At 52.1% G+C, this 27500-nt stretch overlaps 2 protein-coding genes across 2 annotated transcripts in view; both read right to left on the minus strand.

The window, feature by feature from the left end:
* trpm7 (transient receptor potential cation channel, subfamily M, member 7) overlaps positions 1 to 16283 on the minus strand; it is a gene marked incomplete at its 5' end in the record, with an annotated part of 49166 nt that extends 32883 nt beyond the window's left edge. Inside the window, 6 exons of the mRNA XM_080498535.1 lie at positions 4265 to 4436; positions 4567 to 4691; positions 9354 to 9567; positions 9944 to 10136; positions 10815 to 10891; positions 16200 to 16283. Coding sequence (XP_080354661.1) covers positions 4265 to 4436; positions 4567 to 4691; positions 9354 to 9567; positions 9944 to 10136; positions 10815 to 10891; positions 16200 to 16283 — 865 coding nt within the window. The remainder of the gene's footprint in view (positions 1 to 4264; positions 4437 to 4566; positions 4692 to 9353; positions 9568 to 9943; positions 10137 to 10814; positions 10892 to 16199) is intronic.
* Positions 16284 to 16627: 344 nt separating this feature from the next.
* Positions 16628 to 27500, minus strand: part of hsd11b2 (hydroxysteroid (11-beta) dehydrogenase 2) — a gene marked incomplete at both ends in the record, with an annotated part of 12528 nt that continues 1655 nt past the window's right edge. The window contains 6 exons of the mRNA XM_080498546.1: positions 16628 to 16878; positions 17758 to 18269; positions 18387 to 18780; positions 18871 to 19008; positions 21196 to 21381; positions 24378 to 24590. Of these exons, the coding sequence (XP_080354672.1) occupies positions 16628 to 16878; positions 17758 to 18269; positions 18387 to 18780; positions 18871 to 19008; positions 21196 to 21381; positions 24378 to 24590 (1694 nt within the window). The remainder of the gene's footprint in view (positions 16879 to 17757; positions 18270 to 18386; positions 18781 to 18870; positions 19009 to 21195; positions 21382 to 24377; positions 24591 to 27500) is intronic.

Below are 27500 nucleotides of genomic sequence, written 5' to 3' on the forward strand. Positions count from 1 at the left end.
CACACCCCTTCACACGTCACCACACCCCCCTACACGTCACCACACCCCTTCACACGTCACCACACCCCCCCACACGTCACTACACCCCTTCACACGTCACCACACCCCTTCACACGTCACCACACCCCCCCACACGTCACCACACCCCTTCACACGTCACCACACCCCCCCACACGTCACCACACCCCTTCACACGTCACCACACCCCCCTACACGTCACCACACCCCTTCACACGTCACCACACCCCCCTACACGTCACCACACCCCTTCACACGTCACCACACCCCCCCACACGTCACTACACCCCTTCACACGTCACCACACCCCTTCACACGTCACCACACCCCCCCACACGTCACCACACCCCGCCACACGTCACCACACCCCCCCACACATCACCACACCCCCCCACACGTCACCACACCCCCCCACACGTCACCACACCCCTTCACACGTCACCACACCCCCCCCACACATCACCACACCCCCCCACACGTCACCACACCCCCCCACACGTCACCACACCCCTTCACACGTCACCACACCCCCCCACACATCACCCCTCTTCCCCACCCTTCAGAAGCAGCCACAGACGTCACATCTTGGTCATGTGTTTCCTCTCCTGGCCCCCGAGGGGGGGGCCATACTGCGGCCTGACTCCGGAAGGTTCTGGACCAGAGCCTTCATCCGGGTCACTTCTGTTGTGAGGTTGTCCACTTTACTGGACAACCTGCCACAATCCCCCTTTCTCTGCCTCTTCCTCTGATGAGTCTGGGTCTCTGAAGAAGAGTGCTGACGGTCATGGAAAAATTATTGGGAGGGGGTAAAGTCTTCCAGGGGACAGAGCTTTTCCTCAGCTTTAAAGTGAGGTATTACTTGTGTTGCTACATGGACTAGCAAGTGAGCTACGGGTGTTTTTGTGGATTTTCTAGCCTGGGATCTTTATGTTTGGCACGAGCAGGAGACCTCTCCAAGATGGCGGCGCTGGAGGCACGAGCAGGAGACCTCTCCAAGATGGCGGCGCTGGAGGCACGAGCAGGAGACCTCTCCAAGATGGCGGCGCTGGAGGCACGAGCAGGAGACCTCTCCAAGATGGCGGCGCTGGAGGCACGAGCAGGAGACCTCTCCAAGATGGCGGCGCTGGAGGCACGAGCAGGAGACCTCTCCAAGATGGTGGCGCTGGAGGCACGAGCAGGAGACCTCTTCAAGATGGCGGCGCTGGAGGCACGAGCAGGAGACCTCTCCAAGATGGCGGCGCTGGAGGCACGAGCAGGAGACCTCTCCAAGATGGCGGCGCTGGAGGCACGAGCAGGAGACCTCTCCAAGATGGCGGCGCTGGAGGCACGAGCAGGAGACCTCTCCAAGATGGTGGCGCTGGAGGCACGAGCAGGAGACCTCTCCAAGATGGCGGCGCTGGAGGCACGAGCAGGAGACCTCTCCAAGATGGCGGCGCTGGAGGCACGAGCAGGAGACCTCTCCAAGATGGCGGCGCTGGAGGCACGAGCAGGAGACCTCTCCAAGATGGCGGCGCTGGAGGCACGAGCAGGAGACCTCTTCAAGATGGCGGCGCTGGAGGCACGAGCAGGAGACCTCTCCAAGATGGCGGCGCTGGAGGCACGAGCAGGAGACCTCTCCAAGATGGCGGCGCTGGAGGCACGAGCAGGAGACCTCTTCAAGATGGCGGCGCTGGAGGCAGGTCTTGCCTCCTATGGGCCACATACTGGGTGGACTGGGAGGGTCAGGTCCAGATTTACCTGAGTACAGTCCCCTGGTATTAGAGAACGGCCCCAGGGGGTTCAGGTGTAGACCTGAACCCCCTGGTATTAGAGAACGGCCTCAGGGGGTTCAGGTGTAGACCTGCCACCGTGGAGCGGCTGGTGCCACAGGCTGCCTCCACGTTAGCTGGAGGTGGTGATAATGAGATATGAGGTCTTCCTGGAGGTCTTCACCAGTGCAGCCAGTTCATCTATCTTGAGGTCCCGTCTCAGATTTCAAACCTTTACCAAGGAGTTGATTTCAAATTTGCCAGGTTTTTTCTGTTAGCTTTTGCACTTTCTACTGTGTTAACAAAGTCATTTACTTTGTTCTTTGTTAACTGTATTACCAACGTATGTACATTGGTCTTGTTAACTGTATTACCAACGTATGTACATTGGTGTTGTTAACTGTATTACCAACATATGTACATTGGTCTTGTTAACTGTATTACCAACGTATGTACATTGGTGTTGTTAACTGTATTACCAACATATGTACATTGGTCTTGTTAACTGTATTACCAACGTATGTACATTGGTCTTGTTAACTGTATTACCAACGTATGTACATTGGTCTTGTTAACTGTATTACCAACGTATGTACATTGGTCTTGTTAACTGTATTACCAACGTATGTACATTGGTCTTGTTTACTGTATGACCAACGTATGTACATTGGTCTTGTTAACTGTATTACCAACGTATGTACATTGGTCTTGTTAACTGTATTACCAACGTATGTACATTGGTCTTGTTTACTGTATTACCAACGTATGTACATTGGTCTTGTTAACTGTATGACCAACGTATGTACATTGGTCTTGTTAACTGTATGACCAACGTATGTACATTGGTCTTGTTAACTGTATTACCAACGTATGTACATTGGTGTTGTTAACTGTATTACCAACGTATGTACATTGGTCTTGTTAACTGTATTACCAACGTATGTACATTGGTCTTGTTAACTGTATTACCAACGTATGTACATTGGTCTTGTTTACTGTATGACCAACGTATGTACATTGGTCTTGTTAACTGTATTACCAACGTATGTACATTGGTCTTGTTAACTGTATTACCAACGTATGTACATTGGTGTTGTTAACTGTATTACCAACGTATGTACATTGGTCTTGTTAACTGTATGACCAACGTATGTACATTGGTCTTGTTAACTGTATTACCAACGTATGTACATTGGTGTTGTTAACTGTATTACCAACGTATGTACATTGGTCTTGTTAACTGTATTACCAACGTATGTACATTGGTCTTGTTAACTGTATTACCAACGTATGTGCATTGGTCTTGTTAACTGTATTACCAACGTATGTACATTGGTCTTGTTAACTGTATTACCAACGTATGTACATTGGTCTTGTTAACTGTATTACCAACGTATGTACATTGGTCTTGTTAACTGTATTACCAACGTATGTACATTGGTCTTGTTAACTGTATGACCAACGTATGTACATTGGTCTTGTTAACTGTATTACCAACGTATGTACATTGGTCTTGTTAACTGTATTACCAACGTATGTACATTGGTCTTGTTAACTGTATTACCAACGTATGTGCATTGGTCTTGTTAACTGTATTACCAACGTATGTACATTGGTCTTGTTAACTGTATTACCAACGTATGTACATTGGTCTTGTTAACTGTATGACCAACGTATGTACATTGGTCTTGTTAACTGTATTACCAACGTATGTACATTGGTCTTGTTAACTGTATGACCAACGTATGTACATTGGTCTTGTTAACTGTATTACCAACGTATGTACATTGGTCTTGTTAACTGTATTACCAACGTATGTACATTGGTCTTGTTAACTGTATTACCAACGTATGTGCATTGGTCTTGTTAACTGTATTACCAACGTATGTACATTGGTGTTGTTAACTGTATTACCAACGTATGTACATTGGTGTTGTTAACTGTATTACCAACGTATGTACATTGGTCTTGGTCAGTAGACAAGCCCATTTTTAAATCATTTTTGAGCATTAAGGCCCTTATTTTTTGTAAGTTTCTATAATTTTGGTCCAGCCAGGGTAGGCTTCCCTTCTTAGGTTTACAATCCCCCTTGTGGAGGAAGATGGTATCACTTCTCTGAGCTTGCTAACCAATGATCACTACTTATTTCAATGGTTGGGGAGAAGATTTCATCCAAGTTGGTCATTTTTAGAGGTTTATCCAGGTTCTGACTCTAGTTTCTCGGTATAGAGTCAATGAAGACGACGAGAAGACAAGACAAGACAAAAGACCATATGTCTTTGTCTTGTCTTGTCTTCAAGAACCACGCACTGTTGGGCTGTCGATCTTCCATTTATTTAGAATAGAAAAGTCCCTGTCAGCCACGAGTTCTCCGACAACAACACAGAACAACCCAATAAAACCCTAACCCATTCATTCATTCCTGGGCCCCGGCGTCTCATTGTGGCCCGGGTTCGGGCCCAGTTCTGGCCCAGTTCTGTGTGGGGTTCTGGACTCACGTGTGTTGATCTTCTGCAGGGCGATGTGTTTCTCCAGAGTCCGGCGTAGGCGGACCTCAGCGCCGTACTTGCCGGCGGTTCCGTTGTCACACAGGAAGAAGTGGGAGTGGCTTCCGTTCAGGACCGCCAGCTTACTGAGGGGGTTGGACATGGTCTGGTAGGACCGGGTCACCTATAACACCAAGACCTCACTCAGTAGGGGTCTCGAGTTCTGTCTGATTCAGACTTTGGTTCAGTCTCTGGTCAGTCTGGTTCAGTCTAGTCAGTCGGGTCTCTGGTCAGTCTGGTCCCTGGTTCCTCACATCTCGTCCAATGAGGTCCTCCCGGTTCTGGACGATCCCCCAGGGGGCAAAACCAACAGCACAGACTCTTCCTCTGGACTTGGAGCTGTGGTCCTTCAGGGCGTCTCCAACATGACGGATCACCCCTGCAACAACCAGACCAGGACCTGGTCAACCAGGACCTGGATGACCAAGACCTGCAACGGACCTGCGGATTTTTCTTCTGCCTTCAATAAGATGCAGCCCCACATCCTGATTGAAAGACTGGCCACTGTTTTTAATTTGCCTGACCAGCTTCTTTTATTGGTTTTAAATGTCCTCACGGACAGGACCCAGCGAGTGTCCTCACGGACAGGACCCAGCGAGTGTCCTCACGGACAGAACCCAGCGAGTGTCCTCACGGACAGGACCCAGCGAGTGTCCTCACGGACAGGACCCAGCGAGTGTCCTCACGGACAGGACCCAGCGAGTGTCCTCACGGACAGGACCCAGCGAGTGTCCTCACGGACAGAACCCAGCGAGTGTCCTCACGGACAGAACCCAGCGAGTGTCCTCAAGGACAGGACCCAGCGAGTGTCCTCACGGACAGAACCCAGCGAGTGTCCTCACGGACAGGACCCAGCGAGTGTCCTCACGGACAGGACCCAGCGAGTGTCCTCACGGACAGGACCCAGCGAGTGTCCTCACGGACAGGACCCAGCGAGTGTCCTCACGGACAGGACCCAGCGAGTGTCCTCACGGACAGGACCCAGCGAGTGTCCTCACGGACAGAACCCAGCGAGTGTCCTCACGGACAGAACCCAGCGAGTGTCCTCACGGACAGGACCCAGCGAGTGTCCTCACGGACAGGACCCAGCGAGTGTCCTCACGGACAGGACCCAGCGAGTGTCCTCACGGACAGGACCCAGCGAGTGCTCGTGAATGGTCAGATGTCCCCAGCGTCAAGCTCAAACACCGGATCTCCTCAGGGGTGTGTCCTGTCCCCCCTCTTGTTCATACTGTATACGGACAGTTGTAGGGTCACTCAGAAAAACCGGTTCCTGGTCAAGTTTTCAGACGATACAGTCTTGGTGTCCTTACTTTTGGGATCTGAAAAGAACCACGGTCCTGCGTTGACCGAGTTTGTCCAATGGTGTGACAGCAACTACTTGGATCTAAACGTCTCCAAAACCAAGGACATGGTCCTTGACTTTAGACGCACCACAGCGCCCCCTTGTGGTAGCAGTGACATTCATGGGGAAGTGGTGGAAAAGTACAAATACCTTGGTTCTTGGATTGACAACAAGTTGCGGTTCGAAGCAAACACAGACTCTATTTTTAAACGTGGTCAGCAGAGAATCTATCTTTTAAGGAAACTGAACTCTTTGAATGTAAATGAAAGCATTCTCTGCAACTTTTACTGCTGTTTCATAGAGAGTCTCTTAACTTTTTCATTTGTTTGCTGGTTCAACTGTTTGTCTATGAAAGATAAAAATAGACTGCAAAACATCGTCAAAATCTGCTCCAAGATCATTGGCGTTAAACAAAAAGACCTCGAGTCCCTATGGAAGGAGAGGGCTCTAGAGAAGGTCAGCCCCTCCGTCCTCTGTCCTCAGAGTTTCCATAGGGTCCCTATGGAAGGAGAGGGCTCTAGAGAAGGTCAGCCCCTCCGTCCTCTGTCCTCAGAGTTTCCATAGGGTCCCTATGGAAGGAGAGGGCTCTAGAGAAGGTCAGCCCCTCCGTCCTCTGTCCTCAGAGTTTCCATAGGGTCCCTATGGAAGGAGAGGGCTCTAGAGAAGGTCAGCCCCTCCGTCCTCTGTCCTCAGAGTTTCCATAGGGTCCCTATGGAAGGAGAGGGCTCTAGAGAAGGTCAGCCCCACCGTCCTCTGTCCTCAGAGTTTCCATAGGGTCCCTATGGAAGGAGAGGGCTCTAGAGAAGGTCAGCCCCACCGTCCTCTGTCCTCAGAGTTTCCATAGGGTCCCTATGGAAGGAGAGGGCTCTAGAGAAGGTCAGCCCCTCCGTCCTCTGTCCTCAGAGTTTCCATAGGGTCCCTATGGAAGGAGAGGGCTCTAGAGAAGGTCGGCCCCACCGTCCTCTGTCCTCAGAGTTTCCATAGGGTCCCTATGGAAGGAGAGGGCTCTAGAGAAGGTCGGCCCCACCGTCCTCTGTCCTCAGAGTTTCCATAGGGTCCCTATGGAAGGAGAGGGCTCTAGAGAAGGTCAGCCCCTCCGTCCTCTGTCCTCAGAGTTTCCATAGGGTCCCTATGGAAGGAGAGGGCTCTAGAGAAGGTCGGCCCCACCGTCCTCTGTCCTCAGAGTTTCCATAGGGTCCCTATGGAAGGAGAGGGCTCTAGAGAAGGTCGGCCCCACCGTCCTCTGTCCTCAGAGTTTCCATAGGGTCCCTATGGAAGGAGAGGGCTCTAGAGAAGGTCAGCCCCTCCGTCCTCTGTCCTCAGAGTTTCCATAGGGTCCCTATGGAAGGAGAGGGCTCTAGAGAAGGTCAGCCCCTCCGTCCTCTGTCCTCAGAGTTTTCACTCATGCCTTCCGGACGCCGTTTTTATGAACCCTTTCGGAAAACAAATGGTTTTTCCAACTCTTTTGTCCCCTCTGTCACTGCACTGTTAAATTATGAAGGGAGTGTGTTTAATTAACATAGACCGTATTGTGACGGTCCTCTTAAACTCAATGATTGTAATGAACATAGACCGTATTGTGACGGTCCTCTTAAACTCAATGATTGTTATGAACATAGACCGTATTGTGACGGTCCTCTTAAACTCAATGATTGTAATGAACATAGACCGTATTGTGACGGTCCTCTTAAACTCAATGATTGTAATGAACATAGACCGTATTGTGACGGTCCTCTTAAACTCAATGATTGTAATGAACATAGACCGTATTGTGACGGTCCTCTTAAACTCAATGATTGTAATGAACATAGACTGTATTGTAACGGTCCTCTTAAACTCAATGATTGTAAAGAACATAGACCGTATTGTGACGGTCCTCTTAAACTCAATGATTGTAATGAACATAGACCGTATTGTGACGGTCCTCTTAAACTCAATGATTGTAATGAACATAGACCGTATTGTGACGGTCCTCTTAAACTCAATGATTGTAATGAACATAGACCGTATTGTGACGGTCCTCTTAAACTCAATGATTGTAAAGAACATAGACCGTATTGTGACGGTCCTCTTAAACTCAATGATTGTAAAGAACATAGACCGTATTGTGACGGTCCTCTTAAACTCAATGATTGTAATGAACATAGACCGTATTGTGACGGTCCTCTTAAACTCAATGATTGTAATGAACATAGACCGTATTGTGACGGTCCTCTTAAACTCAATGATTGTAATGAACATAGACCGTATTGTGACGGTCCTCTTAAACTCAATGATTGTAATGAACATAGACCGTATTGTGACGGTCCTCTTAAACTCAATGATTGTAATGAACATAGACCGTATTGTGACGGTCCTCTTAAACTCAATGATTGTAATGAACATAGACCGTATTGTAACGGTCCTCTTAAACTCAATGATTGTAATGAACATAGACCGTATTGTGACGGTCCTCTTAAACTCAATGATTGTAATGAACATAGACCGTATTGTGACGGTCCTCTTAAACTCAATGATTGTAATGAACATAGACCGTATTGTGACGGTCCTCTTAAACTCAATGATTGTAATGAACATAGACCGTATTGTGACGGTCCTCTTAAACTCAATGATTGTCCGTTCTGTTGGAAGAGACACACTGAGTGTTTGTGCAAAGTTCTGCTTTAACATTGGCTACAAAGGATTCGCTCTTTGGGACCAATCAAGTTTTCTGAATCTGAATCTGAATCTGAACAACCAGACCAGGACCTGGTCAACCAGGACCTGGATGACCAAGACCTGCAACAACCAGACCAGGACCTGGTCAACCAGGACCTGGATGACCAAGACCTGCAACAACCAGACCAGGACCTGGTCAACCAGGACCCTCCAGTAGAATCTCACCTTGGAGAAACGATTTGCTGCCTCAGGCATCAGTGGAGGACCAGGATCCTCATGATCCTCATGATCCTCATGGAACACTACTCTGACCTCATGATCCTCATGGTGGAACGGTGGACCTCTTGGTACCTGGTACCTGTACTAACTCCAGTGGGACCTGGTCTGGGTCCTAGTACCTGTACTAACTCCAGTGGGACCTGGTCTGGGACTTGGTACCTGTACTAACACCAGTGGGACCTGGTCTGGGTCCTAGTACCTGTACTAACTCCGGTGGGAACTGGTCTGGGTCCTAGTACCTGTACTAACTCCGGTGGGACCTGGTCTGGGACTTGGTACCTGTACCAACACCAGTGGGAACTGGTCTGGGTCCTAGTACCTGTACTAACTACGGTGGGACCTGGTCGGGGTCCTAGTACCTGTACTAACACCAGTGGGAACTGGTCTGGGTCCTAGTACCTGTACTAACTCCGGTGGGACCTGGTCGGGGTCCTAGTACCTGTACTAACTCCGGTTGGACCTGGTCTGGGACTTGGTACCTGTACTAACACCAGTGGGACCTGGTCTGGGTCCTAGTACCTGTACTAACTCCGGTGGGACCTGGTCTGGGACTTGGTACCTGTACTAACACCAGTGGGAACTGGTCTGGGTCCTAGTACCTGTACTAACTCCGGTGGGACCTGGTCGGGGTCCTAGTACCTGTACTAACTCCGGTGGGACCTGGTCGGGGTCCTAGTACCTGTACTAACTCCGGTGGGACCTGGTCGGGGTCCTAGTACCTGTACTAACTCCGGTGGGACCTGGTCTGGGACTTGGTACCTGTACTGACGCCTCCGGTGAAGATCCAGGCCCCGGTGGTGACGGCGGCTTTGATCAGACCTTTACCAAAGACCTGCTTGAGTTTGGGGGGCAGCTGGAAGTCCTGCAGACCTCCATGGACCGAGATCAGCAGGGTGGGCAGGTCCAGCTGCCAGTCCTGGACCATCAGGTGCAGCAGGGAGTCCGGTCTGGAGTCCTGGGCCACCCTGATGTACTGGAACCGGAAGGACCCGAGTCAGGACCTGAAGACCTCCGCCGCCTCCACCCAACAGAACCCCAGAACCACCCAACACCTCCACCCAACACCTCCACCCCTCCACACCCCAGAACCACCCAACACCTCCACCCCTCCACACCCCAGAATCACCCAACACCTCCACCCCTCCAAACCCCAGAACCACCCAACACCTCCACCCAACACCTCCACCCCTCCACACCCCAGAACCACCCAATACCTCCACCCAACACCTCCACCGCTCCAAACCCCAGAACCACCCAACATCCCTTCCCCTAAAATAAACCAACACCACCTCCACCCCACATAACCACCCAACCCCCTTCGCCCAACACCACCCCCCATGGCCATGTACCATGGCCTTGTTGATGTGTCCTCCACCCTGGAACTCCAGGACTCCATAGGCATCAGTGGGAGAAGCCTGGGTGTGTTTGAGGGGACTCCACCTCTCTGAGGCCTGGACCTCCAGTTGGACCAGGGGGGCCCGGTCCTCTTTGGGTCCCGGAGGGACGGTGGAGTGCTGAGTCACCAGCTGACCACAACTACACCTAAACAACAACAACAACAACTACAGTGAGAAGGGTGCTGCTGTTCAGAGCTAAATTAAATTGAGGTGGAGCAGGATTGAGGGGTGGAGCAAGGTTGAGGGGTGGAGCAGGACTAGGAGGTGGAGCAGGACTGAGGGGTGGAGCAGGACTAGGAGGTGGAGCAGGACTGAGGGGTGGAGCAGGGTTGAGAGGTGGAGCAGGACTGAGGGGTGGAGCAGGACTGAGAGGTGGAGCAGGACTAGGAGGTGGAGCAGGACTGAAGGGTGGAGCAGGACTAGGAGGTGGAGCAGGACTAGGAGATGGAGCAGGGTTGAGGGGTGGAGCAGGACTGAAGGGTGGAGCAGGACTAGGAGGTGGAGCAGGGTTGAGGGGTGGAGCAGGACTGAAGGGTGGAGCAGGACTAGGAGGTGGAGCAGGACTAGGAGATGGAGCAGGGTTGAGGGGTGGAGCAGGACTGAAGGGTGGAGCAGGACTAGGAGATGGAGCAGGGTTGAGGGGTGGAGCAGGACTGAAGGGTGGAGCAGGACTAGGCGGTGGAGCAGGACTGAGGGGTGGAGTAGGGTTGAGGGGTGGAGCAGGACTGAGGGGTGGAGCAGGACTGAGAGGTGGAGCAGGACTAGGAGGTGGAGCAGGACTGAGAGGTGCAGCAGGACTGAAGGGTGGAGAGGTGTGTTCTACCTGTTGGGGTCTTTGCTGGGAATCATCTGAACACATTCTCTCTTCTGGAAAGTTCTTTCAATCCAAGCTTGATGAACCTGAAACACCAGAAACCACCGAGAACATGGAGTCACTGTTCTCTGTTCTCTGTTCTCTGTTCTCTGTTCTCTGTTCTCTGTTCTCTGTTCTCTGTTCTCTGTTCTCTGTTCTCTGTTCTCTGTTTCAAACCGCTGAAGCCAAAGTGCTTCACGTAAAAAACTAAATAAAAACAGCAATGAACAGAAAAAAGAAATGATCAGATAAAAACAATAAAAAGCAGCGCCGTCGCAAACATGGTTAAAAGCAAAGGAATAAAAAAGTGTCTTAAGATTATTTTGAAGGTGGAAAGTGAGTCATTACACAATAGAACAAGCTCCGCCCACAATAGAACAAACCCCGCCCCCCTCTGAGTTTACGTTTGGCTCCTCCAGAAGAAGCTGATCAGCTGAGCAGAGGCACCGAGTGGGGGTGGAGGGGTGGAGCAGCTCAGAGAGGTAGGGCGGAGCCAGGGGTGGAGGGGTGGAGCAGTTCAGAGAGGTAGGGCGGAGCCAGGGGTGGAGGGGTGGAGCAGTTCAGAGAGGTAGGGCGGAACCAGGGGTGGAGGGGTGGAGCAGTTCAGAGAGGTAGGGCGGAGCCAGGGGTGGAGGGGTGGAGCAGTTCAGAGAGGTAGGGCGGAGCCAGGGGTGGAGGGGTGGAGCAGTTCAGAGAGGTAGGGCGGAACCAGGGGTGGAGGGGTGGAGCAGTTCAGAGAGGTAGGGCGGAACCAGGGGTGGAGGGGTGGAGCAGCTCAGAGAGGTAGGGCGGAACCAGGGGTGGAGGGGTGGAGCAGCTCAGAGAGGTAGGGCGGAACCAGGGGTGGAGGGGTGGAGCAGTTCAGAGAGGTAGAGCGGAGCCAGGGGTGGAGGGGTGGAGCAGCTCAGAGAGGTAGGGCGGAACCAGGGGTGGAGGGGTGGAGCAGTTCAGAGAGGTAGGGCGGAACCAGGGGTGGAGGGGTGGAGCAGCTCAGAGAGGTAGGGCGGAACCAGGGGTGGAGGGGTGGAGCAGCTCAGAGAGGTAGGGCGGAACCAGGGGTGGAGGGGTGGAGCAGCTCAGAGAGGTAGGGCGGAACCAGGGGTGGAGGGGTGGAGCAGTTCAGAGAGGTAGGGCGGAGCCAGGGGTGGAGGGGTGGAGCAGTTCAGAGAGGTAGGGCGGAACCAGGGGTGGAGGGGTGGAGCAGTTCAGAGAGGTAGGGTGGAGCAAGGGGTGGAGGGGTGGAGCAGTTCACAGAGGTAGGGCGGAGCCAGGGGTGGAGGGGTGGAGCAGTTCAGAGAGGTAGGGCGGAACCAGGGGTGGAGGGGTGGAGCAGCTCAGAGAGGTAGGGCGGAGCCAGGGGTGGAGGGGTGGAGCAGTTCAGAGAGGTAGGGCGGAACCAGGGGTGGAGGGGTGGAGCAGCTCAGAGAGGTAGGGCGGAGCCAGGGGTGGAGGGGTGGAGCAGTTCAGAGAGGTAGGGCGGAACCAGGGGTGGAGGGGTGGAGCAGTTCAGAGAGGTAGGGCGGAACCAGGGGTGGAGGGGTGGAGCAGTTCACAGAGGTAGGTCGGAGCCAGGGGTGGAGGGGTGGAGCAGTTCAGAGAGGTAGGGCGGAACCAGGGGTGGAGGGGTGGAGCAGCTCAGAGAGGTAGGGCGGAACCAGGGGTGGAGGGGTGGAGCAGCTCAGAGAGGTAGGGCGGAGCCAGGGGTGGAGCGGTGGAGCAGTTCAGAGAGGTAGGGCGGAACCAGGGGTGGAGGGGTGGAGCAGCTCAGAGAGGTAGGGCGGAGCCAGGGGTGGAGGGGTGGAGCAGTTCAGAGAGGTAGGGCGGAACCAGGGGTGGAGGGGTGGAGCAGCTCAGAGAGGTAGGGCGGAGCCAGGGGTGGAGGGGTGGAGCAGTTCAGAGAGGTAGGGCGGAACCAGGGGTGGAGGGGTGGAGCAGCTCAGAGAGGTAGGGCGGAGCCAGGGGTGGAGGGGTGGAGCAGCTCAGAGAGGTAGGGCGGAGCCAGGGGTGGAGGGGTGGAGCAGTTCAGAGAGGTAGGGCGGAGCCAGGGGTGGAGGGGTGGAGCAGTTCAGAGAGGTAGGGCGGAGCCAGGGGTGGAGGGGTGGAGCAGTTCAGAGAGGTAGGGCGGAACCAGGGGTGGAGGGGTGGAGCAGCTCAGAGAGGTAGGGCAGAGCCAGGGGTGGAGGGGTGGAGCAGCTCAGAGAGGTAGGGCGGAACCAGGGGTGGAGGGGTGGAGCAGCTCAGAGAGGTAGGGCGGAACCAGGGGTGGAGGGGTGGAGCAGTTCAGAGAGGTAGAGCGGAGCCAGGGGTGGAGGGGTGGAGCAGCTCAGAGAGGTAGGGCGGAACCAGGGGTGGAGGGGTGGAGCAGTTCAGAGAGGTAGGGCGGAACCAGGGGTGGAGGGGTGGAGCAGCTCAGAGAGGTAGGGCGGAACCAGGGGTGGAGGGGTGGAGCAGCTCAGAGAGGTAGGGCGGAACCAGGGGTGGAGGGGTGGAGCAGTTCAGAGAGGTAGGGCGGAACCAGGGGTGGAGGGGTGGAGCAGCTCAGAGAGGTAGGGCAGAGCCAGGGGTGGAGGGGTGGAGCAGCTCAGAGAGGTAGGGCGGAACCAGGGGTGGAGGGGTGGAGCAGTTCAGAGAGGTAGGGCGGAGCCAGGGGTGGAGGGGTGGAGCAGTTCAGAGAGGTAGGGCGGAACCAGGGGTGGAGGGGTGGAGCAGCTCAGAGAGGTAGGGCAGAGCCAGGGGTGGAGGGGTGGAGCAGCTCAGAGAGGTAGGGCGTGGAACATGAAGACTGAGGAACATAGAGACTGAGGAACATGGAGACTGAGGAACATGGAGACTGAGGAACATAGAGACTGAGGAACATGGAGACTGAGGAACATGAAGACTGAGGAACATAGAGACTGAGGAACATGGAGACTGAGGAACATAGAGACTGAGGAACATGGAGACTGAGGAACATGGAGACTGAGGAACATGAAGACTGAGGAACATGAAGACTGAGGAACATAGAGACTGAGGAACATGAAGACTGAGGAACATGGAGACTGAGGAACATAGAGACTGAGGAACATGAAGACTGAGGAACATGGAGACTGAGGAACATAGAGACTGAGGAACATAGAGACTGAGGAACATGGAGACTGAGGAACATAGAGACTGAGGAACATGGAGGATCTTGATAGAACTCATTTAAATTACAGGCAGATCAGATCCTGCTAATCAAAGGAACCGTTTTCCTTTTCCCTGTAGATGTAATCCTCTTAGTCCCTGCTATTACCCTGTGTGTGTGTGTGTGTGTGTGTGTGTGTGTGTGTGTGTGTGTGTGTGTGTGTGTGTGTGTGTGTGTGTGTGTGTGTGTGTGTGTGTGTGTGTGTGTGTACTCTGCATGATGAGGATTAGTGGATAACATCATAACATCACATGAGGGCTTATTGTTCTTCTCATGAACAGAAACGATTTCCATCTTCATCAAACCTGTCGACTGTCTGAACCCTCATCATGGTACCATCTCTTCTCATCTTCTCATCTCTCCATCATCTCATCTCTTCCTCACTCCAACTCATCTTCTCATCTCCCCATCCGCTCATCTCATTGACTTCTCATTTTCTCATCTACTGATCTTACCAGTTTCTCATCTCCCCATCATCTTCTCATCTCACCTCCCCATCTCCACATCATCTCATCTACTCATCTTCTCATCTAATAATCGTCTCATCTTTTCATCTTCTCATCTCATATTTTCATCCACACCCCTTCACCATGTTACAATCTTCCCGTCTCCATCTCATCTTCTCATCTCTACGTCTTTTTATGTCCTGTCATTCTGGATAAAATGGATGTAGAATGACTTTAGAGTCAATACAGAGTGAGTTTAGAGTCAATGCAGAGTGAATGAAGAGTGAGTTTAGAGTCAATACACAGTGAATGAAGAGTGAGTTTAGAGTCAATACATAGTGAATGAAGGGTGAGTTTAGAGTCAATACACAGTGAATGAAGAGTGAGTTTAGAGTCAATGCCGAGCGGATGAAGAGTGAGTTTAGAGTCAATACAGAGCGAATGAAGAGTGAGTTTATAGTCAATACAGAGTGAATGAAGAGTGAGTTTAGAGTCAATACAGAGTTAATGAAGAGTGAGTTTAGAGTCAATACAGAGTGAAATAAGAGTGAGTTTAGAGTCAATACACAGTGCATGAAGTGTGAGTTTAGAGTCAATACACAGTGAGTTTAGAGTCAATACATAGTGAATGAAGAGTGAGTTTAGAGTCAATACACAGTGAATGAAGAGTGAGTTTAGAGTCAATACATAGTGAATGAAGAGTGAGTTTAGAGTCAATACACAGTGAATGAAGAGTGAGTTTAGAGTCAATACACAGTGAATGAAGAGTGAGTTTAGAGTCAATACATAGTGAATGAAGAGTGAGTTTAGAGTCAATACACAGTGAATGAAGAGTGAGTTTAGAGTCAATACACAGTGAATGAAGAGTGAGTTTAGAGTCAATACACAGTGAATGAAGAGTGAGTTTAGAGTCAATACACAGTGAATGAAGAGTGAGTTTAGAGTCAATACATAGTGAATGAAGAGTGAGTTTAGAGTAAATACAGAGTGAGTTCAGAGTGAAATAAGAGTGAGTTTAGAGTCAATACAGAGTGAATGAAGAGTGAGTTTAGAGTCAATACACAGTGAATGAAGAGTGAGTTTAGAGTCAATACACAGTGAATGAAGAGTGAGTTTAGAGTCAATACATAGTGAATGAAGAGTGAGTTTAGAGTCAATACACAGTGAATGAAGAGTGAGTTTAGAGTCAATACACAGTGAATGAAGAGTGAGTTTAGAGTCAATACACAGTGAATGAAGAGTGAGTTTAGAGTCAATACACAGTGAATGAAGAGTGAGTTTAGAGTCAATACATAGTGAATGAAGAGTGAGTTTAGAGTAAATACAGAGTGAGTTCAGAGTGAAATAAGAGTGAGTTTAGAGTCAATACAGAGTGAATGAAGAGTGAGTTCAGAGTCAATACAGAGTGAAATAAGAGTGAGTTTAGAGTCAATACAGAGTGAATGAAGAGTGAGTTTAGAGTCAATACACAGTGAATGAAGGGTGAGTTTAGAGTAAATACAGAGTGAAATAAGAGTGAGTTTAGAGTCAATACAGAGTGAATGAAGAGTGAGTTTAGAGTGAATACAGAGTGAGTTTAGAGTCAATACAGAGTGAATGAAGAGTGAGTTTAGAGTCAATACAGAGTGAATGAAGAGTGAGTTTAGAGTGAATACAGAGTGAGTTTAGAGTCAATACAGAGTGAATGTGGAGTGAGTTTGGAGTCAATACACAGTGAATGAAGAGTGAATGAGGGTTATGTTTTACCTTCTGTGATCCAGAAGAAGCGCTGCGTTTTATAGATGAACGTTTGAACGAGCCGTTGGTTCCTCTCCTCCCTCTGTTATCCATGTTTTCCAAGTTCATCTCTTCACCTCCTTCTTCCTCCTCTCTACTCCTCCTCTACTTCTCGTCCTCTCAGTTTCCTCTGTGATTCTCCTTGTTGTGTTTCATGTACTCATGAACCTTCTCTGTCTTTGCTGCTTAACGGCAATCCTGTGTGTGTGTGTGTGTGTGTGTGTGTGTGTGTGTGTGTGTGTGTGTGTGTGTGTGTGTGTGTGTGTGTGTGTGTGTGTGTGTGTGTGTGTGTGTGTGTGTGTGTGTGTGTGTCATCAGGATTATTGTTTTGCTCTTTAATGGAAGTAATGGCAGCAGATTTAATAAATGGTGATTGAAGGTAAATCTTCTTTGAGGCTTTAAGCAGGCTTCCCTTTGAGAGCAGCGGCCACATCGCCCTCTGGTGGCCAAACCCTGAACTGAACCATCTGCTCGCAGTGAGCCAGTGGCAGCAGAGCTTTTACTGCCAGGTGCTTCCGCCTGTCTCCACCTGTCTCCGCCTGTCTCCACCTGTCTCCGCCTGTCTCCGCCTGTCTCCACCTGTCTCCACCTGTCTCCACCTGTCTCCGCCTGTCTCCGCCTGTCTCCGCCTGTCTCCGCCTGTCTCCGCCTGTCGGCCAATGTGGCTGGACTTGTTGTTCTTTTCCACAAACAATGTTTGTTTGTGAGCGACTCTTCACCAAAGAAGCTTCCAGAACTACGGTACTTTGAAACTGGACTTCCTCAGAAGCTCCTCTTGAAACCTGCTGCTATTCCCACAATAAAAGACTAAGGAGGGCCGAGATGTGTCAGTACATTACTACAACTACCAGCTGAGCTGCTGGCTACGTCACCCAGGGGGTGGAGGAGGCGGCTGTGGGCTGGAGGAGGTGGAGGAGCTGAGAACCACTATCATGAGAGGTGACGTCAGCTCAATCAAAAAGTTGTGAGTGTTTCTACTGTATCACCCAGATTATTATCCACATGAGCAGAGATGGACTGTGAAACATGAAATATTGACAATATGGGTCCTTTAATCTGGGTTAATTCTGTAGTTGAATCTACATTTATTTTGTAGGCTAATCAGGGTTTAATATGACTTGAAAGAAAAGCAGTTTTACTCTCCGACATGTTTCACTTCCATAGATTTCAAAAAATAAAATAAACATGAGTGAATTCTATTCTATTCTATATATTGTGAAATTCAAACATGGGTTTATTTCACATAGAAAGAACATTTACATTGAAGAGATGAAGGTTAGAGGTCACAGGACACATGCAGCAGCCAAGATCAATGGAGAGTAATCCCATTACTCCTCACTGGGGCTGTGGGCCTTGTTTCCCGACAGTAATCTGATTACTTGTTACTTGGGCAGTGGGCCTTGCTTCAGGACAGTAATCTGATTACTTGTCACTTGGGCTGTGTTTTGTTTAAAACCCACTGCCCGTAAGCCCCGCCCCCTCGGAAGTCCTGGAGTCTCCTGCTCTCCAGCCCCGCCCCTGGACCCACCTGCCCTGAAGTCTTGAGGAGCCCTGCTCTCCAGCCCCGCCCCCTGACCCCGCCCCCTGCTGGAGTCCTGGAGCACTGTGCTCTCCGGCCCTGCTCCCTGGTCCCGCCCCCTGGCCCCGCCCCCTGCTGGAGTCCTGGAGCACCCTGCTCTCTGGCCCCGCCCCCTGTTGGAGTCCTGGAGCACTCCGCCCCCTGGCCCCGCCCCCTGCTGGAGTCCTGGAGCACCCTGCTCTCTGGCCCCGCCCCCTGTTGGAGTCCTGGAGCACTCCGCCCCCTGGTCCCGCCCCCTGCTGGAGTCCTGCAGCACCCTGCTCTCCAGCCCTGCTCCCTGGCCCCGCCCCCTGGCCCCTCCCCCTGCTGGAGCTCTGCAGCACCCTGCTCTCCAGCCCCGCCCCCTGCTGGAGTCCTGCAGCACGTTGCCCTCCAGCCCTGCTCCCTGGTCCTGCCCCCTGGTCCCGCCCCTGGCCCCGCCCCCTGGTCCCGCCCCTGGTCCCGCCCCCGGGCCCCGCCCCCTGCTGGAGTTCAGGTTGAAGGGCAGTGAAACACAGAGCTATTGCAGCTTCTGGATGTTGTTGTTGTTGTTGTTGTTGTTGTTGTTGTTGTTGTTGTTGTTGTAGTTGTGGTGTTGCAGGTCCAGGTCCAGGTCCAGGTCCAGGTCCAGCTCCAGGTCCAGGTTGGAGCGGGATGGCGCCCGCAGCGCTCGCGGCTCCAGAGTCTTCCTCATGAACAGCCTCTTGAGGAAGAGCCTGCTGAGCTGCAGTGGACAGTAGCTGTGGACGAAGTACATGAGGCCCACGCCGGGGCCGGCGTAGTAGCGTGCCCGGGGCCGCGGCGCCAGCAGGGCGTCCACGATGGCGTCCACCACGGGGCTGAGGTCGGGGTTGGCCCGGGTCACGTAGCTGTGGAACAGGTCCTTGGTCTCCGTCACGTAGTCCTCGCCGTAGTCCTCCAGCAGCGCCGGCGGCAGCGCCTGCAGCAGCTCCTTGTGCTGCCGCTCCCAGTGCTCGCGGTCGCTGCAGTGGCCTGTGGGCGGCGCCGCAGCGTTACCATGGAGACCGGCAGCAGCGCGTCAGAGGGTCAGGGGGTCAGGGGGTCAGGGGGCGGGGGCGTTACCTGTCCTGTAGGAGGACGGCAGCACGGTGGACACTCGGACCCCCCACGGCTCCAGCTCGTGTCTCAGGGTCTCCGTCAGCAGGTTGAGAGCCGCTTTGGACGCGCCGTACGCTGCCAGGCAGGGGAAGGGCTGGTCGCCTGCAGCAGTGACATCACAGTGACATCACAGTGACCTCACAGTGGCCAGGTAACATCTAGATTCCATATAAACTCCTCTTCTCCCACTGAGTCGTGTTTATGGAAGGAATTGCTCCTGACGTGTGTGAGTGTGAGTGTGTGAGTGTGTGAGTGTGTGAGTGTGAGTGTGAGTGTGAGTGTGTGAGAGTGTGAGTGTGTGTGTGTGTGTGTGAGTGTGAGTGTGTGAGTGTGAGTGTGTGAGTGTGTGAGTGTGTGAGTGTGAGTGTGAGTGTGAGTGTGTGAGAGTGTGAGTGTGTGTGTGTGTGTGTGAGTGTGAGTGTGAGTGTGTGAGAGTGTGAGTGTGTGAGTGTGTGTGTGTGTGAGTGTGAGTGTGTGAGTGTGTGAGTGTGAGAGTGTGTGAGTGTGAGTGTGAGTGTGAGTGTGAGTGTGAGTGTGTGAGAGTGTGAGTGTGTGTGTGTGTGTGTGTGTGAGAGTGTGTGAGTGTGTGAGAGTGTGAGTGTGTGAGTGTGTGAGTGTGAGTGTGAGTGTGAGTGTGAGAGTGTGAGTGTGTGAGAGTGTGAGTGTGTGAGAGTGTGAGTGTGTGAGTGAGTGTGAGTGTGAGTGTGAGTGTGTGAGTGTGAGTGTGAGTGTGTGAGAGTATGAGTGTGTGAGTGTGAGAGTGTGAGTGTGTGAGTGTGTGAGAGTGTGAGTGTGTGAGTGTGAGTGTGAGTGTGAGAGAGTGTGAGTGTGAGTGTGAGTGTGTGAGAGTGTGAGTGTGAGTGTGAGAGTGTGAGTGTGTGAGTGTGAGTGTGAGTGTGAGAGAGTGTGAGTGTGAGTGTGAGTGTGTGAGCGTGAGTGTGTGAGAGTGTGAGTGTGTGAGTGTGAGAGTGAGTGTGTGAGTGTGTGAGTGTGTGAGAGTGTGAGTGTGTGAGTGTGAGTGTGAGTGTGAGAGAGTGTGAGTGTGAGTGTGAGTGTGTGAGAGTGTGAGTGTGAGTGTGAGTGTGTGAGAGTGTGAGTGTGTGAGTGTGAGTGTGTGAGTGTGTGAGTGTGTGTGTGTGTGTGTGAGTGTGAGTGTGCGTGTGAGTGTGTGTGTGCGTGTGAGTGCGTGTGTGAGCGTGAGTGTGAGCGTGAGTGCGTGTGAGTGTGAGTGTGAGCGTGAGCGTGAGAGTGCGTGTGAGTGTGAGTGTGAGAGTGATAGTGAGAGTGAGAGTGAGAGTGAGCGTGCGTGTGAGTGTGAGAGTGAGAGTGAGCGTGAGCGTGAGCATGAGCGTGAGAGTGCGTGTGAGTGTGAGAGTGCGTGTGAGTGTGAGTGTGAGCGTGAGCGTGAGAGTGCGTGTGAGTGTGAGTGTGAGAGTGAGAGTGAGCGTGAGCGTGAGCGTGACAGTGCGTGTGAGAGTGCGTGTGAGTGTGAGTGTGAGCGTGAGCGTGAGCGTGAGAGTGCGTGTGAGCGTGAGCGTGAGCGTGAGAGTGCGTGTGAGAGGGAGAGTGAGCGTGAGCGTGAGAGTGAGAGTGAGCGTGAGCGTGAGTGTGAGTGTGAGAGTGAGCGTGAGAGTGAGAGTGAGCGTGAGCGTGAGTGTGAGAGTGAGCGTGAGTGTGAGAGTGAGAGTGAGTGTGAGTGTGAGTGTGAGAGTGAGCGTGAGAGTGAGAGTGAGCGTGAGCGTGAGTGTGAGAGTGAGCGTGAGTGTGAGAGTGAGAGTGAGTGTGAGTGTGAGTGTGAGAGTGAGCGTGAGCGTGAGTGTGAGAGTGAGAGTGAGCGTGAGTGTGAGAGTGAGAGTGAGCGTGAGCGTGAGCGTGAGAGTGAGAGTGAGCGTGAGCGTGAGTGTGAGAGTGAGTGTGAGTGTGAGCGTGAGAGTGAGAGTGAGCGTGAGCGTGAGCGTGAGAGTGAGAGTGAGCGTGAGCGTGAGTGTGAGAGTGAGTGTGAGTGTGAGCGTGAGCGTGAGAGTGAGAGTGAGTGTGAGTGTGAGTGTGAGAGTGAGAGTGAGCGTGAGCGTGAGCGTGAGCGTGAGTGTGAGCGTGAGCGTGAGCGTGAGCGTGAGAGTGAGAGTGTGAGTGTGTGAGTGTGTGAGAGTGTGAGAGTGTGAGTGTGTGAGTGTGTGTGTGAGGGTGAGTGTGAGTGTGTGTGTGCGTGTGAGTGTGTGTGCGTGTGAGTGCGTGTGTGAGCGTGAGTGTGAGTGTGAGTGCGTGTGCGTGTGCGTGTGCGTGTGTGACCTGCGGGGCTGGAGATGTTGACGAGCCGCCCCCTGCGGCGCCGCAGCAGCGGCAGGAAGCTCCTGGTGACGCTCAGCGTCCCGAAGAAGTTGACCTCCATGCAGCCGCGGAAGTTCTTCATCAGGGAAAGTTCTACATCCCCGAGGTTCACACACACTCCTGCATTGTTCACCAGGCCCCACAGGCCTGCACACACACACACACACACACACACACACACACACACACACACACACACACACACACACACACACACATACAGTCAGGATCAGGAGTACGGAGGTATTGTTGGTGAAAAATGTTTGTGTACTTGTAAAACTGAATTTGTAGTTGTGGGCCTGTACAATTCATTTTATTCAGCATTATTCAGGCGTGTAGTACTTTATACAGGGGTGAGTACTTCATATAGTGGTGAGTACTTCATATAGTGGTGAGTAGGTCTGCAGTACTTCATATAGTGGTGTGTAGGCCTGCAGTACTTCATACAGTGGTGAGTATGCCTGCAGTACTTCATATAGTGGTGAGTAGGCCTGCAGTACTTCATATAGTGGTGAGTAGGTCTGCAGTACTTCATATAGTGGTGAGTAGGCCTGTAGTACTTCATATAGTGGTGAGTAGGCCTGCAGTACTTCATATAGTGGTGAGTAGGCCTGCAGTACTTCATATAGTGGTGAGTAGACCTGCAATACTTCAATATAGTGGTGTGTAGGCCTGCAGTACTTCATATAGTGGTGATTAGGTCTGTAGTACTTCATATAGTGGTGTGTAGACCTGCAGTACTTCATATAGTGGTGTGTAGGCCTGCAGTACTTCATATAGTGGTGAGTAGACCTGCAGTACTTCATATAGTGGTGTGTAGGCCTGCAGTACTTCATATAGTGTTGAGTAGGCCTGCAGTACTTCATATAGTGGTGTGTAGACCTGCAGTACTTCATATAGTGGTGTGTAGGCCTGCAGTACTTCATATAGTGGTGAGTAGACCTGCAGTACTTCATATAGTGGTGTGTAGGCCTGCAGTACTTCATATAGTGTTGAGTAGGCCTGCAGTACTTCATATAGTGGTGTGTAGGTCTGCAGTACTTCATATAGTGGTGAGTAGGCCTGCAGTACTTCATATAGTGGTGTGTAGGCCTGCAGTACTTCATATAGTGGTGTGTAGACCTGCAGTACTTCATATAGTGGTGAGTAGGCCTGCAGTACTTCATATAGTGGTTTGTAGGTCTGCAGTACTTCATATAGTGGTGAGTAGGCCTGCAGTACTTCATATAGTGGTGTGTAGGCCTGCAGTACTTCATATAGTGGTGTGTAGGCCTGCAGTACTTCATATAGTGGTGAGTAGACCTGCAGTACTTCATATAGTGGTGTGTAGGCCTGCAGTACTTCATATAGTGGTGAGTAGGCCTGCAGTACTTCATATAGTGGTGAGTAGGTCTGCAGTACTTCAGATAGTGGTGTGTAGACCTGCAGTACTTCATATAGTGGTGAGTAGGCCTGCAGTACTTCATATAGTGGTGAGTAGGTCTGCAGTACTTCATATAGTGGTGTGTAGACCTGCAGTACTTCATATAGTGGTGAGTAGGCCTGCAGTACTTCATATAGTGGTTTGTAGGTCTGCAGTACTTCATATAGTGGTGAGTAGGCCTGCAGTACTTCATATAGTGGTGTGTAGGCCTGCAGTACTTCATATAGTGGTGTGTAGGCCTGCAGTACTTCATATAGTGGTGAGTAGACCTGCAGTACTTCATATAGTGGTGTGTAGGCCTGCAGTACTTCATATAGTGGTGAGTAGGCCTGTAGTACTTCATATAGTGGTGAGTAGGCCTGCAGTACTTCATATAGTGGTGTGTAGGCCTGCAGTACTTCATATAGTGGTGAGTAGGCCTGCAGTACTTCATATAGTGGTGAGTAGGCCTGCAGTACTTCATATAGTGGTGAGTAGGCCTGCAGTACTTCATATAGTGGTGAGTAGGCCTGCAGTACTTCATATAGTGGTGAGTAGGCCTGTAGTACTTCATATAGTGGTAAAGGTTAGATAGTTCAAGAGGCGGTCAGAAGACGTGTCTCTGTCCGTGGTGCTGAACTCCGACTATCTCTGGTTTTCTCACCAGGAACCTCCTGGTTCTGTTCTGCTCCTGGTTCTGTTCTGCTCCTGGTTCTGTTCTGCTCCTGGTTCTGTTCGGCTCCTGGTTCTGTTCTGCTCCTGGTTCTGATACTTCAGGTCCGTTTGATGGACTAAATGACAGAGTTGCTCTCCGTGGTGCTGAAGCTTAAAGCCCCGCCCCTAACCCCGCCCGTGGCCCCGCCCCTGGCCCCGCCCACTGCGCAGCTCTGATTGGTTCCACTAGTTGTGGTGTTGTATTGTGGAGTGAAGACAATACTACAGGTACACAAAACAATACCACAGGTACACAAAACAATACTACAGGTACACAAAACAATACTACAGGTACACAAAACAATACCACAGGTACACAAAACAATACTACAGGTACACAAAACAATACTACAGGTACACAAAACAATACCACAGGTACACAAAACAATACTACAGGTACACAAAACAATACCACAGGTACACAAAACAATACTACAGGTACACAAAACAATACTACAGGTACACAAAACAATACTACAGGTACACAAAACAATACTACAGGTACACAACATTCTTTGTCAATTATAGCTCCATTCAGGATCAGGGTCATGGCCAAGGTCTGGGTCGGGATCAGGGTCAGGGTCAGGTCAAGGATCAGGGTCAGGATCAGGATCAGGGTCAGGGTCAGGTCAAGGATCAGGGTCAGGATCAGGTCAAGGATCAGGGTCAGGATCAGGTCAAGGATCAGGGTCAGGATCAGGTCAAGGATCAGGGTCAGGATCAGGATCAGGGTCAGGGTCAGGTCAAGGATCAGGGTCGGGGTCAGGGTCAGGGTCAGGGTCAGGGTCAGGGTCTGGGTCAGGGTCGGGGTCGGGATCAGGGTCAGGGTCAGGGTCAGGGTCAGGTCAAGGATCAGGGTCAGGATCAGGGTCAGGGTCAGGTCAAGGATCAGGGTCGGGATCAGGGTCAGGTCAGGGTCGGGGTCTGGGTCTGGGTCTGGGTCGGGGTCAGGTCAGGGTCTGGGTCTGGGTCTGGGTCGGGGTCAGGTCAGGGTCGGGGTCAGGGTCAGGTCAGGGTTCTGGCTCACCTCGGAGGCCCAGCTTGGCCTCAGTGAGGAGCAGCGCCTCCTGCACCTCCTGCGGTTGCGTGATGTCGACCTGCAGCAGCGTGAGCAGCGAGGAGCAGCACCTCCTCAACTCCTGGGCTCCTTCTCCCTCCAGGTCCAGGACCGTGGCAAAGACCTGGAACCCCAGAGAGTCCAGACGCTGGGCCGTGGCCCTCCCAAAGCCAGAGTCACACCCTGAGGAGGAGCAGAGGGTCAGCACCTCCTGGAGGAGCAGGGAGGAGCAGAGAGGTCAGCACCTCCTGGAGGAGCAGAGAGAAGCAGAGAGGTCAGCACCTCCTGGAGGAGCAGAGAGGAGCAGAGGGTCAGCACCTCCTGGAGGAGCAGGGAGGTCAGCACCTCCTAGAGGACCAGAGAGGAGCAGAGAGGTCAGCACCTCCTAGAGGACCAGAGAGGAGCAGAGAGGTCAGCACCTCCTGGAGGAGCAGAGAGGAGCAGAGAGGTCAGCACCTCCTGGAGGAGCAGAGAGGAGCAGAGGGTCAGCACCTCCTGGAGGAGCAGGGAGGACCAGAGAGGTCAGCACCTCCTGCAGGAGCAGAGAGGAGCAGAGAGGTCAGCACCTCCTGGAGGACCAGAGAGGTCAGCACCTCCTAGAGGAGCAGAGAGGTCAGAAACCTCCTGGAGGAGCAGAGAGGTCAGCACCTCCCGGAGGAGCAGAGAGGTCAGAAACCTCCTGCAGGAGCAGAGAGGAACAGAGAGGTCAGCACCTCCTGGAGGAGCAGAGAGGAGCAGAGAGGTCAGCACCTCCTAGAGGACCAGAGAGGAGCAGAGAGGTCAGCACCTCCTGGAGGAGCAGAGAGGAGCAGAGAGGTCAGCACCTCCTGGAGGACCAGAGAGGAGCAGAGAGGTCAGCACCTCCTGGAGGAGCAGAGAGGAGCAGAGGGTCAGCACCTCCTGGAGGAGCAGGGAGGACCAGAGAGGTCAGCACCTCCTGGAGGAGCAGGGAGGACCAGAGAGGTCAGCACCTCCTGCAGGAGCAGAGAGGAGCAGAGAGGTCAGCACCTCCTGGAGGACCAGAGAGGAGCAGAGAGGTCAGCACCTCCTAGAGGAGCAGAGAGGTCAGAAACCTCCTGGAGGAGCAGAGAGGAGCACAGAGGTCAGCACCTCCTGCAGGAGCAGAGAGGAGCAGAGAGGTCAGCACCTCCTAGAGGAGCAGAGAGGTCAGAAACCTCCTGGAGGAGCAGAGAGGTCAGCACCTCCTGCAGGAGCAGAGAGGAGCAGAGAGGTCAGCACCTCCTGGAGGACCAGAGAGGTCAGCACCTCCTGGAGGAGCAGAGAGGAGCAGAGAGGTCAGAAACCTCCTGGAGGAGCAGAGAGGAGCACAGAGGTCAGCACCTCCTGCAGGAGCAGAGAGGAGCAGAGAGGTCAGCACCTCCTGCAGGAGCAGAGAGGAACAGAGAGGTCAGCACCTCCTAGAGGAGCAGAGAGGAGGAAACATTCTGCAAACAATCGTGGAGGATTCAGACCATCTGGCGCCGCCCCGTGTGGAAATACATTAAAAGAAACATTGAAGCCTTACCATTATAGGAGCGTCCGTACATAGTCTTTACCAGGAGCGTCCGTACATAGTCTTTACCAGGAGCGTCCGTACATAGTCTTTACCAGGAGCGTCCGTACATACATAGTCTTTACCAGGAGCGTCCGTACATAGTCTTTACCAGGAGCGTCCGTACATACATAGTCTTTACCAGGAGCGTCCGTACATACATAGTCTTTACCAGGAGCGTCCGTACATAGTCTTTACCAGGAGCGTCCGTACATAGTCTTTACCAGGAGCGTCTGTACATACATAGTCTTTACCAGGAGCGTCCGTACATACATAGTCTGTACCAGGAGCGTCCGTACATAGTCTTTACCAGGAGCGTCCGTACATACATAGTCTTTACCAGGAGCGTCCGTACATAGTCTTTACCAGGAGCGTCCGTACAAAGTCTTTACCAGGAGCGTCCGTACATACATAGTCTTTACCAGGAGCGTCCGTACATAGTCTTTACCAGGAGCGTCCGTACATACATAGTCTTTACCAGGAGCGTCCGTACATAGTCTTTACCAGGAGCGTCCGTACATAGTCTTTACCAGGAGCGTCCGTACATACATAGTCTTTACCAGGAGCGTCCGTACATACATAGTCTTTACCAGGAGCGTCCGTACATACATAGTCTTTACCAGGAGCGTCCATACATACATAGTCTTTACCAGGAGCGTCCGTACATACATAGTCTTTACCAGGAGCGTCCGTACATAGTCTTTACCAGGAGCGTACGTACATAGTCTTTACCAGGAGCGTCCGTACATAGTCTTTACCAGGAGCGTCCGTACATACATAGTCTGTACCAGGAGCGTCCGTACATACATAGTCTTTACCAGGAGCGTCCGTACATACATAGTCTTTACCAGGAGCGTCTGTACGTACATAGTCTTTACCAGGAGCGTCCGTACATACATAGTCTGTACCAGGAGCGTACATACATAGTCTTTACCAGGAGCGTACGTACATAGTCTGTACCAGGAGCGTCCGTACATAGTCTGTACCAGGAGCATACGTACGTACATAGTCTTTACCAGGAGCATACGTACGTACATAGTCTTTACCAGGAGCGTACGTACATAGTCTTTACCAGGAGCGTCCGTACATACATAGTCTTTACCAGGAGCGTCCGTACATACATAGTCTTTACCAGGAGCGTCCGTACATAGTCTTTACCAGGAGCGTACGTACATAGTCTGTACCAGGAGCGTCCGTACATAGTCTTTACCAGGAGCATACGTACGTACATAGTCTTTACCAGGAGCGTCCGTACATACATAGTCTTTACCAGGAGCGTCCGTACATACATAGTCTTTACCAGGAGCGTCCGTACATACATAGTCTTTACCAGGAGCGTACGTACATACATAGTCTTTACCAGGAGCGTCCGTACATAGTCTTTACCAGGAGCGTCCGTACATACATAGTCTTTACCAGGAGCGTCCGTACATACATAGTCTTTACCAGGAGCGTCCGTACATAGTCTTTACCAGGAGTGTCCGTACATACATAGTCTTTACCAGGAGCGTCCGTACATAGTCTTTACCAGGAGCGTCCGT

Source organism: Blennius ocellaris, assembly GCF_963422515.1.
Source record: "Blennius ocellaris genome assembly, chromosome: 1".
NCBI classification, from domain to species: Eukaryota; Metazoa; Chordata; class Actinopteri; order Blenniiformes; family Blenniidae; genus Blennius; species Blennius ocellaris.